At 40.6% G+C, this 12,075-nt stretch overlaps 1 protein-coding gene across 6 annotated transcripts in view; it reads right to left on the bottom strand.

Moving 5' to 3' along the window:
* Positions 1-12,075, bottom strand: part of dmd (dystrophin) — an 86,881-nt gene that overhangs the window by 37,849 nt on the left and 36,957 nt on the right. For 4 of the 6 annotated variants that reach the window (XM_028981181.1, XM_028981179.1, XM_028981180.1 and 1 more), the window contains exons 23-41: positions 10,758-10,970; positions 10,476-10,589; positions 9,996-10,151; positions 9,121-9,291; positions 8,760-8,942; positions 7,732-7,866; positions 7,242-7,394; positions 5,445-5,606; positions 4,754-4,864; positions 4,391-4,564; positions 4,060-4,215; positions 3,585-3,755; positions 3,276-3,455; positions 2,884-3,006; positions 2,482-2,652; positions 2,242-2,358; positions 1,790-1,924; positions 1,522-1,674; positions 362-532 (exon numbers count right to left, since the gene is read on the bottom strand). In XM_028981181.1, coding sequence (XP_028837014.1) covers positions 362-532; positions 1,522-1,674; positions 1,790-1,924; positions 2,242-2,358; positions 2,482-2,652; positions 2,884-3,006; positions 3,276-3,455; positions 3,585-3,755; positions 4,060-4,215; positions 4,391-4,564; positions 4,754-4,864; positions 5,445-5,606; positions 7,242-7,394; positions 7,732-7,866; positions 8,760-8,942; positions 9,121-9,291; positions 9,996-10,151; positions 10,476-10,589; positions 10,758-10,970 — 2,949 coding nt within the window. Of the gene's footprint in view, positions 1-361; positions 533-1,521; positions 1,675-1,789; positions 1,925-2,241; positions 2,359-2,481; positions 2,653-2,883; positions 3,007-3,275; positions 3,456-3,584; positions 3,756-4,059; positions 4,216-4,390; positions 4,565-4,753; positions 4,865-5,444; positions 5,607-5,777; positions 6,065-6,166; positions 6,388-7,241; positions 7,395-7,731; positions 7,867-8,759; positions 8,943-9,120; positions 9,292-9,995; positions 10,152-10,475; positions 10,590-10,757; positions 10,971-12,075 lie in introns of those variants that run through there. The other 2 variants (XM_028981182.1, XM_028981183.1) reach the window with 2 other exon arrangements.

The following is a 12,075-nucleotide window of genomic DNA, read 5'->3' as shown; positions in this document are numbered from 1 at the left end:
TAAACATGTTCTGCATCACAGGATTGTTTTTATCTGAAGGCTTTCATCCTACTCACTGGTGGTGACTGAAAAAAACCCACACAAACTTTCAAAAATGAGGCTAAATGAAAAGGCCTCTGAAACACTGGAATGATTTAGACTAATCTAAGCATACTGGTAGAACATATATTGTAACTATGTGTTTGCAGTTTTGAATCCAGTTATTGGTAGGACCTCGCATAATAATAATTTAACCTATCTAAAGTCAAGATTGGGTTGCATCAGGTCTTTATTGAGCTTTATTGTGATAATGCAAGAAGTCCATGATTAATTGGGGATAGTTGGTTAGTTGAATTCCATAGGAAGGGGCAGGGACACTCACACTCTGGCGGCGGAAGGGAGCAAATTTATGCTCCACCTCCTCCCAGCGTTTCTTGAGCTGGAGGAGGCGGGGCTCCACCAGTCTGGCTGCGCCCCCTTCTGACAGAACTCTTCCCAGCTCGCGTACTTCAGATAGATCTGAACGCTTCTGATCCAACGCACAGCCAACCTCCTAATGGACAAAACCACACACACACACACACACACACACATTCACTCTTCAGATCACTGCCAATGTTATACAGATGCTCACCCATCCACACACACAGAAAAGAGGAACCGCACACACAGTCCTATACAGTGACAGAGGAGTGTTGAAATACTTGGCTGAGAAAGAAGAAAGAGAAGCCATAACTGACAGATGCAGCACTCTTTTTATTCAGCTCTGTTTACAAATTTTCTGCGTTGTGTGAGTGTGTGTCGTGTGTCTGTGTACTCTGAATGCTTGTCCTGTGCTCAGAAGCTCAAATGAACTCACCAGTACTTGGCAAGTTTCAGCGCTTTCACTGGCTAGCAGCATAGAGCACTTAACTGACTAAAGATATTAAGTGGAAGCTCCTGATTGGATACATGGAGCAACATTTCTATGGTAACCACTGTAGGTTGAAAGAGGCAATCCAAGGTTGATACCTTGAACTCAGAAACTTAGGGGGAAAAAGAAGCGATGAAATGAGGAACCACACATAGCATACACACAGACACTCGTACACAGGCAGACACATTGCTGTGTGTGTCAGTACACTTGTGCAGGAGATAATGGTGGGTGGATTAGCGGAATGTCATTGTGATCATCTGGAACAGAGACACATACAGACAGATTACTCAAAGGCTCAGACGTACACACAAATGAACACACTTTTAATGGGGAACTGTAACATTGGGACGTTTTCTGTCAGATAAAAGTGCTCTCACGTGCCTGAAAGGGGGGAATGGTAAAATGACAATACATGTTGTGTGTCCACAGGTCCTTATGAGGTTAATCTGAGCATCGGTTTTAAAAAAACATAAAACTATTCATGTCAAGATGGACATGTCCTAATATACATTTGACCCTTTAGGAGCACTTTTAGATATAAAAATATATATTACAGTTCCTCTTTAAGACAAAAGCATGAGAAGAAAATGCTTCAAATATGTTCTATATTGTGAGTGTATGGGTACCTTCACCCTGGGCTGCTCTGGTGGATCTGGGAACTGAGCCACTGTTCTCTCGATGTCATCCAACCACTGCAGCAGGTCATGTGACTTCCTACGATATTGATACCACTGGGGCGCAATGGCCAGAGCTTTATGCTTCCGCACCAAACGCAAGTCCTGCTCGCACCCATAGAAAGATGTAAACAAAATCATATATATTGATTTATACAATATAACACATTAATAACATATGCAGTTTTGTGAGTGTGTATATATGTTTATGTGCATGTACCTTCACAGCACTATACTTGTTGCTGAGTTGAGTATGTTTGTTCACAATGGCTTCTCTTCGCTCCCGGTCTGAGACTCTCTTCTGCAGACTCTCTCCTTTGAGCAACAGCTCCTTCACGGCACCCTCTTCACAATCCTGTACACAAACACACAGTTCAGTCAAAAGGCTCGCGAATCTTTCTGATAGGTCTGAACAAAATAATACATTTTGCCTGTACGTTCTAGAGTGACCTCAGCAGTTATAGAGGTTATATTTAGGGCTGAAACAGTGATGCAGGGATTCTGCATATTAGTAGTGACAGTTTGTTATTATGTTTGTGCACTGCACATCCAAATACTTGATTTGGAAGTTCACTTTTTCATATGTAAGGCCTGCAATGAATACAATTCTTATAATACAACACTGATGCTCTCATAAAAGCCTAAGCCTGTGAAGCCTCCACACGCTCTCACCCCATCTTCCTGGAAGTCCTCCTCCTTGAGATTTTCTCCCTGTTTCACCTCCTCATCTAGGAGCTGCAGCCAAATCAGAGCTTCACTGTGGTACTGCTCCAGCTCATGTGGAGAGACCTATAAACACACACAGTGACATTGGGTTAGCGGTAAAGAATACAGTTATAAAGTAGATTACATTTTAGAGACCACAAAGTGGACTGCAGGTGGGCACATTTTCTATGCGTGAAGCTGCTGTACCTGCCCAGATTTAATTCTTTTGGCAACCGTCTCAAAGCGCTGGTTCAGCTGCTCCAGCCGGGGCTGAATCAGGGCCTGGCAGTGCACCCCCCGGTTCTTGATGAGGTCATCAGCCAGTGTGTTTAACGCCTCCACTTTTCCCCGCATGTCATCCAGTTCAACACTCAGTCTCTGGCAGAGAAGGGAGGCTCAGATTGTACTGTGGTGTAATTCAGAGGATAGAATTCCTGCTCTGTGGTTGTGGTTTCATGCTCTGTTGATCATGCCTTAAACTGTTCATGGATTTAAACTGATCATACCCACTGTCCCACCAAAACCACAAACAACAATAAATAAGTTCACATCAAAAATGATTGTTATGTCATTAGGTCATGTAGGTATGGTATTGCAGAGGTGACACACCTTGAAGAGCTGCTCATCACCACCCAGCCTTTCAGACTCATCCATCTGCTCATCTGCCTGGTCCATCCATGACCGAACCTCAGCCATACTCTGCTCCAGTATGCTCAGCTGCCGCTGATAGTCCTACATATGTGAGTGTGACAGAGACAAGTGTGGGATACATCTACTGCATATATTCCTATTTATATCTACATCCATATCTATCCTGCAGTGTTCATATTGGATACTCAACAGATCTCAGTTCAGAGAAGTAGCTTTTTTAATTTTAAAGAGCTGATCTATAAAAAGCACAGATTGGCCTGGGTGTACTGAGACCTGGCTACAGCTCTGTGGGGAGGTAAGATGAACTGTGCGGAGTTGTGTTGCTGAGTGGGTTGTGCAGTTAAACCCACCAGCAGTATGTTGAGCCACTCTTCACTGCGTGAGGTCACAGCAATCCAGTTGCTGTTCAGCAGGCTGACCTTATCCTCCACGACACTCTCCTGCCCTTTCAAAACCGATTTCAAAGCCTCGGCTAACTCGCGCACCACTCCCAGCTGCTGCTGCTGTCGCTCCGTTTCCTGCTGTGTCGCCTGTGGACACAAACAGATACGCACACATGGACACACGCAATTATGCAGCCACACAGCAAAGGCATACACACATATAAAACATGGCGATAGACAATCCCACAGTACATAGTGTGAGAGTGTGAGGCATACCTTTGCCCATGCCAGCTCTGCATCCAGGTCACTTGGCATCCCGTCTACAGCAGACCGGCGTGTGAGCTCAGCATCAGTCGCCGCCAGCCACTCTGTCAGGCTGTTCAGCTCCTTGCGCAATTTTCGTGACAACTTCAGACTCTTCTCCAGCTCCTGCTTTCCCTCTGTCACCTGCCAGTCAACACCTCAGCGGTCAGTGAGAATGTCAATGTACAACCCGAGAGCTACAACACGTATGAGTTGCAGAATGGTTTAAATAGGTTCCATCAGGGTGTAATATTAGAAAATAACAAATAGAAATGTTAAATATTAAACCAGATATATTAAACACTGACAGAATAATAAATTGACAGAAGATTGTACAAAGGAGAATTCAAAAACAAGAATGGGCACATTCAAACAGATAAACAGGGCAATGAAATATAGACATGCACAGAAGTAAAAAAATGGAAATTGTGTATGCGTGTATGCTGACCTGTGATCCCAGCTGGTTGTAGAGCTGTTTCAGGGCTGTCAGACGGTTGTCCAGCTCTTTGGGGTTTTCTGTTTGTTGCCGCTGAACAATCTGTCTCCCTGTTTTAATCACTGTCTCCACCTCTGACTTCACTTCACTAAGGTTCTTATACAATTTCTACAAAGACATCAAGAGACATTTTCATTAGTAGCTTTCATACATTTGTAGAAATTATTCATTTTATTAAATGATCAAATGAATAATTAAGTGGTAGTCGTCTGCGAACTTAAGTGCACAGCACAGGGACACATTTTTATATCAGTGGTGCTAATCTGTTTAAAGCATTACCCACCATGCACTGCTCCAGCTGTGCCTGTACAACATCCTGCTCCACGCTGCGGATACTCAAAATCCCGAGCTGTGACTTAACCTCCCCAAGCATGTTCTCGCACTCCAACAACCTCTGGTCAAAGTTGGCTGGCTTCTGGAACAATCTGAACTTCCCATTCACTTCCTGAAGCCTTTTCTGCAGAAGAGACAATCATATAATAACATTATAATATAAGATATATAATAAGATATAACAAATTGTGTCTTCATGTATATTTACATTTATGACGTTTAGCAAACTTACATTTATATACATGCCGTTGTTCACAAAGGAACTTTTTTCTTGAGAATGTTTTTTTGCAGTGAATGTGTGTTTCAGACTTACATAAGTAGCATCTATTTGCCCCTGGATCCGTTCAGAGGGCTCTCTGTCCCTCATCCTGTTCTTCATGTCGTCTAATGTGGCCTCGTGTCCTGCCAAGTCTGTCTGGATTTTCTGCTCAGACAAAAAGCCTCTGTCTCAGTAAAGCACTATAACTTTATTATACATATTTTTAAATGATGAGTATCATACATATTAAAAAATGTACAAACATTTGGAGATAATTACTTCATCTATCTTTTCTTTTTGGTATGAGTGACCACTAGAAGGCACCAGAACAAAGGCAGAGAGCCGAGGTGACTTTTCTAATCTCATTCTGTGAATATTTTGCGTTAACAACCATCATAAGATCATGGCTCATACACAACACAACTGAGACCAAATAAAATTTGGAAATGTTTCCCTAACTGAGAAATGTGTTAATTAACTGTACTGTACTGTACTGTACTCTATGGCCATATTAATCTTAATTTCCATAAATGACTACATTTCCCTCTGGGTGAAGTAATGTGTGTGGATCTGAGCCCATAATATAAGTAGCCAGCAGATGCTGAAAATATTTCAGTAGTAAGATACAAAAAAGACACAACAAAAACATGCATGACTGGTGGACAGGACTGTGGATAGGGACTGGTGATTAAGGTTAATGCTTCACATGCAGTTCACAAAATATCACACACACACACACACACACCTGTGCTTCCTGTGGGATCTGTGCTGCATCGATATGGTCAGCAAGATAAGCAGTAAGGTGGCGGTCTGTGGTGTTGAGAGAGTCCATGATCGTTCGGAGGGTCTTATCGTTTTCTTGAGCCCACTGGACGCTCTGCTCAAGCTGTTGCTGACGCCACACGGCCTGTAAAATTCACATTAAACACAACTGGTCACGCCCACTTACACAACACAGATACTTGACCACACACAATATTTTTATCACTATGCATACATCTCTCTGTCATCTCCTGTAAACAACTGAACCATCTCTCTCTAACATTCTCTCTTACACACACATCAAAATGTTCTTTACCCTGCTGTGGATTGGGCTCCTCATAGTACCTGTCTGTAGATCAAGTCTGATATTAAACTTGTATTAATAAAACCCTTGTGCTCCAGTGATATACTGTTGTCTGTCGTCTGTTACACTCTGTTAGGATCTCTCAATACTTAATCCCCACACAGTTTCAGACGCACTTGTTAATCCTGAGGATAACACGCTATCTATAGTTCAAAGTTACCTGGCCCAAAGAGCATCAACAGACTTTTCTGAATTAGATAAATATAGGATTGACACTGGATGCCAAACATTCTCTTTCACTCAAACACACATATGCATGCACACACACATACACTCACAAACATAAATACACAAAGATTATTGTCAGCAAAACTAGATCCTGATTCTACATGAATACTCACAAACACGCGTGTGCCATCAGATAGCTGTACCAGCTCTTCCCCTTTATATATGACAAACACACACTCCCTGGCACTGATCATTACTGAGGACTCTCACACGTTTGTACTCATGTCAAGTCTCACGTCAAACATTCTCACCTGAATGACACACTCTCGTATAAGCCCTTTATCTTACTGCATCATCACCATCACATGATAGGGAATCACTGTTAATGAACGCATGTGAGTGTGTGTGCTATCCAAATGTGTGTCAGTACATCTGTGTGCAAAAATGCATATATCGTTAAATGTGATCTGGTCTTCATCTTAGACATGGGTATTGATAAATGTAATAATAACACAGAAAAATTGATTTTTCATTGAGAACAACCAAACACATACACATTTGAATGTCTAATGTATTACTTTATAATCAACTATTCTTGATTGTAGATCCGCTGAAATGCACAGCTCACATTCTTCTTGGATTTTGTCAATATTTATTAAAGCCTCCAGGTATGTTAATACATGACTCAAAATTAATGACTTTTTAAAGTCATTAACTCAATGGTTGACATAATAGCAATATGCTATTTGTGGTTGTTCTCAATAAAAGCATGAAATATCCTCATTTTTTTCCATTATGATTTTACTTTACTTTATTTAGCAGACGCTTATCCAAAGCGACTTACAAGAGGAAGACACCAGCAATTCTCGTTCGAGAATTTAGGCACAGTATGTGTGATAGTGTGTTTCCTGATGGCAGTTCCATGCCCGGGTAAATGGGAATAGGGAGGGTTGCAGCAGGAGGGGCATCTGGCATAAAACGTTATGCCAGGTCATTTGTGCAGACAACCATATCGGTTGATCCGCTGTGGTGACCCCTACCAGTAGAAGCCAAAGGAAGAAGAAGATATTTGTCAAGAGGCAGCATGGTGGTGTAGAGGTCTCACACCTCCCAGGTTCGAATAAAGATCACATTTTAGTTATTGCATAAATCTCTGAAATTCAAAAGGATTCACATACATTTTCTTGCAAGCGTATTTAGTTCACCGGGTGTACATGTGGTGTAATGTGGTAGCGTACAACTCTTTACCCTCTGCATTAACTCGTCCCAGCGCGTGTTGAAAGCCTCAAGTTTGTGGGTGATGAGCTCATCAAGCACCCCCCCATCAATCAGCGTCTGAGACAGCTCTTGGATCTGAGTGCGACCCTCTTCAGGATGTTCCCGCACAAACGATTCCAGTGACTGAATCACCACAACAATGCAGAAAATCAGAATAAACATGGGCACACACCTTACCACACATTCAGAGTAAATCCAACATATTTATGTGTGCCATAAAACCAATTTATGGCAAACATAACGTAAGTGTGTAGACATTTTGTTGTGCCCACAACAACAATCAAATCATAAAATGAGTTATAATAAAAGTGTCCACTTAGGCTCAGGGACAATTCAATGTCAAAATTCATTTCACACATTAACATTTATATATACTTTATGAACAGTTCACACATTATATATATTATATATGTTACATATATAAAAACAAACATTTGTCTGAATGTATGTTTCTATTGACCTCCAGGGCTTCTTTGAGCTCCTCCAGTCCATCCCCAATGTTCTCAGTCTCATCTAGTTTCTTTTCCAGTTGATCCAGCCAGCCATTCTCCTGCTGCAGGTATGCCAACAGCTCACACCAGCATGCCCACACTTCCTGTTAGCACACATATACAAAAAAAGCCCAGTGTGTAAAAATGTAAAACAACATGATACAGTTAGTTGCTAGCAGTCTCTCAAGGACCCTTATGATTTGCTTCATTTAAAGAGCATGGGTTTACTGATGATGAGACTTCATTTTATACCCAGCCTTCAGCTATTACACCTCAGTTCTGAATGCAAACCAAAGGGGTGTAGAATTATTTGAAAGGGGTGTAGAATTAATTATTATCACTATGCTTCAAGTAAGAAATGTGTAGCAGATTTTTATGTATAAAGACAATCCTGCACATATGTACATTGTATTAAATCATTTATTAAGACTGTCACACTAGCTGGGGGGGAACTGGGAAGGTCTAGTGGTACAGCCAAGACATTTTACTGACTGATTTTCAGATGCAATTTCATGCTTTTTTGGATTTAATAACCAAGAATTTTATATACTTAATGTGTTAAGAAAATACAACTGACAGCATCACAGACAGATAAATTTGATTTTGAATAGTTTACCTTGATTATTCATTCAATGCTGAGAGAGGATAGAAATGTTTAATTCAATTCAGCCCTTGGTGAATAAAATAATGAATTACATTACAGGTATTTTCTCAGTGCTGGAAATACATTACAGATTACAGTTAAGATCCGGAATCTCAGAAGATATATAAGATTTGTGACCAGATTGCAGAGTGGCTGGGCTCATGTCACTCGTACAAATCAGCTAAGAAGTAAAAGCTGTATTAAAACTGCATTGAAGAAAGAACTAACATAAACTAAAATAACATTTAATTATAAATATAGGGAGCAATAATAGTTAATGATGAATTACTCAAATAACGGAAACATGACAAGGCCAGTTCACACCATTAAAAGTTCACAGAAAAGTGAACACACCTGGAGGGTTTTGCTCTTGCCATTTAGTCGACTGCATAACCGCTGGTAGTTTCCCGTGAGGACATCAAGCTCAACTTTTAAGGAGTCGTGGGCAGTGGGAGGGGCTTTTGAGATGAAACTATTCACAGACTCCGTTAACAGCTTCACTTTCAGCTCCTTCTGAGTTACCTCCTCTTGTGCCCTCTAAACAAAACACAGGGGAGAGAAAAGTGTGAGACTTTAAGATAAACCCTACTAAACTAATTATAGTAGATAGTAATGAAACCAAAATGCTATAATAAAATATTATTATCACATACTATTATTGATTCAGTCACCATTACAAACTTTTTTGATGCAAATATTAATCACCCACACTTACCTTCATTTCTTCTACACCCTTGTGCAGCTCCTCAGGGGTTTTGTACTGGAAGTCTCTCTCTAGGTACTCCTCCTCTGCCTGTGTGATCCACTCTTGCATCTCCTGCATTTCCTTTCTCAGACTTACTGTCTTATCTAGACCTCCTTTAAGTGCAGATTTCTTTGCATAGGCCTGCAAAAGAGACTTTGTTTAGCCAAAGGCAGTTACTCGCTCGTTTGAACCTGCTTTCAGCTTTACTCTCAAAGTGATCTGGGTAGTGTGCCCTTCTGCTTTGGTTGGAAATCAAAGCTCACGCCATGAAAAAAAGGAAAGTTGCTGTGTATCAGAAAAAAAGCCTGTTTTAAACCAATGCCTTCACATCACTTTCGTATTTCATAGAAGGCACTAATTATATAAAACATTTTTGATGATACATCAAATGCATGTTTGGCGACAGCAGTTCAAAAGCAGCTTTTTTTCTTCTTAAACAATAGCTTAAGTCTATGATCCTCTATTCACTATGCATCTGGAGTAAGTTTATTCAATCACTATTCGTCACACAGTAAACACTTAGTCCAATGTTATTTTCCTCCCACGCCAATCGCCATTGCATATTGGATCAATATATACTACTTTTATTCTCATGAGAATTTGACTGGGTTTGACACAGTAGTTCTGTTAACACAGCTGAAAACGTCACTGTGACAGGAGTGACTGCAAATTTAACATTTCCCTCAGAATTTACAGAATGAATTAAAGATATTTTGATATATTTAATTTTATATTTGATTAATGCAAGAAGCCAGATATTTTAACAATGCTGCCAATTTCACTGCTAGCTGTCACACAAATATTAATCATGGTGTTCTGGGTGTTCTTTTTTGAACATTGCTTACCTGTTTGCATATGTTCTCCCATTGCGCATTGAGTTCTGCCAGCTGCTTCTGCAGTTTGGCAGCAAATGGAGGCTCTGCCTCTCTTTTCAGGGCCTGGCCCAGTTCATTAATTCCATTTACACTAGGTTGGATTGTGTTGATATCATTCACCAGGGCCTGGACAACAAAGGAACTAAATAAGTGCATTCTGAAGCCTTACCAGTTTATACAGTACAGGCCAAAAGTTTGGACACACTTTCTCATTCAATGTGTTTTCTTTATTTTCATGACCATTTACATTGGTAGATTCTCACTGAAGGCCTCAAAACTATGAATGAACACATGCGGAGTGATGTACTTAACAAAAAAGGTGAAATAACTGAAACTGGCCTGTACTGTATGTGTATGTATGTGTATACACTGTAAAGTGCACAAACGCATACAAATAATTCATCAAATTAATTGTACATACTTTTTACACAATAATTAAGTCAGACTTACACTGCACTGTTCCAGTTGTTTCTCCAGAGCTTCAGAATCTCCCAGAGCTGGCCATTCTTCATTCAGAAACACTTCAACTTCTGCCATCCATTTACATAATGTCTGAGTATCATTCTGAAGAGAAAACACACCTTAGTTAAAAAAAATTTATTAGTTATAGTTGTTTCTTAGCAACTAAATAAAAAGTACACAATTAAATTAGCTTTGTCTGCTCATATCGAAAGAAAAAGAACAAAATTGTTTTTACAGCAGTTATAAGGATCTTGCTGTAAGCACACAGACCTGAAACTGTTGGAGCTTCTCCATGTGCTCCTTTATCTTAAGTGTGTGCTGTTCCAGCATTGTGGAAAGGCGCTTCCAGCGGGCCATGACCCCATCCATCTCTGTGCGATAACGCTGACACACCTCAGGAGGAGCCTTTTGAAACACTTGCTCCACAGTGGAGGTCAAGTAATCCACTTCATGTTGGTGCTCTTGCAATGCAACTTGTAGGGTCTGAAAAAACACAACTTCGTTTACACCCAAACTACACATTTCAAAACACTAACACAAAAAACACTAATAACCACACTCTAATAAATAAATTTTTCCTTCAACTGTGTGCTATGAGCAGTGATGTTGTTATGGATTTTGTGATTTGGTTAATTCAACTCAGGGCCCCCGTGATACCCAGGGGCAACTAGGCTCTGATTAATGGGCCTTGATCACTCCAAGCTGATGCTAATTAAGCATGAGTGATGAGGACCCATTGGGGCAGTGGTGGCCTATCAGGTAACGAGACAGACCCGTAATCGGAAGGTTGTTGGTTTGAATCCCGAACCGGTGGTTCTGGATTCAAGTTGCCACTGAGCAAAGTATTGTTCTCGCACATATAGAACTTAAATAAATGGAACTTAACACAGCACAGCAAATGTGCACACAACCATCACCCTTGGTGCTTTGCTCATTGGCACATGAGCAGTTTGGGATTTGAGTTGGCACCCTTCTGATTACGGGTTCGTTGCTGCTGGGTTCCTCTGCTTGGTGAAGAGTCAATGGAGTACACATATACATGACTGTTACGCCTTACAATATACAGCTTTTTAAAAGCCCGGCTTTCTTTGCGTGCGTTACAAACACTGGGGGAAGGAAATGTGCGGGTTTAAAAAATAATCACCAGAGGCTTTCCTCTATTTCAGCTCTTCAGCATCTATTTTCATATCTCTCACAATAATTAGAATGCATCAACTAACGAAGTTCATATACTGCACCAGCTGGACTTGACCAGACCTGACCCAAGCCCGACTAAGATGATGAGTACATCATGGACCAAGATTTACAGTGTACAGGATGATACAGAGTTATGATTATCTTATTGGGTGTGTAATTGGGAATTTGATGAAATTTTGTAGACCACCTGCAATCTCTAGGTTGGGAAAAACTATTCAACCTCTCTGAGTAACTCAGAAACTGACTTTTCTCAAACAGCCATGACCTTCACAAATATTATTACATGTGTAACTTTTTTTCCTGAGCTTAAGTTTTATTTCGCCTCTTACTGCATAGAACACATTGCAGCAGAAGACCTAAATCGACACTTCATGTGCTATTGCTTATGTCT

The sequence above is a fragment of the Denticeps clupeoides genome, chromosome 5 (genome assembly GCF_900700375.1).
Source record: "Denticeps clupeoides chromosome 5, fDenClu1.1, whole genome shotgun sequence".
Taxonomy (NCBI): Eukaryota; Metazoa; Chordata; class Actinopteri; order Clupeiformes; family Denticipitidae; genus Denticeps; species Denticeps clupeoides.
Note: the sequence above shows the minus strand (reverse complement) of the source record. Positions and strands in the feature narration are given on the sequence as shown.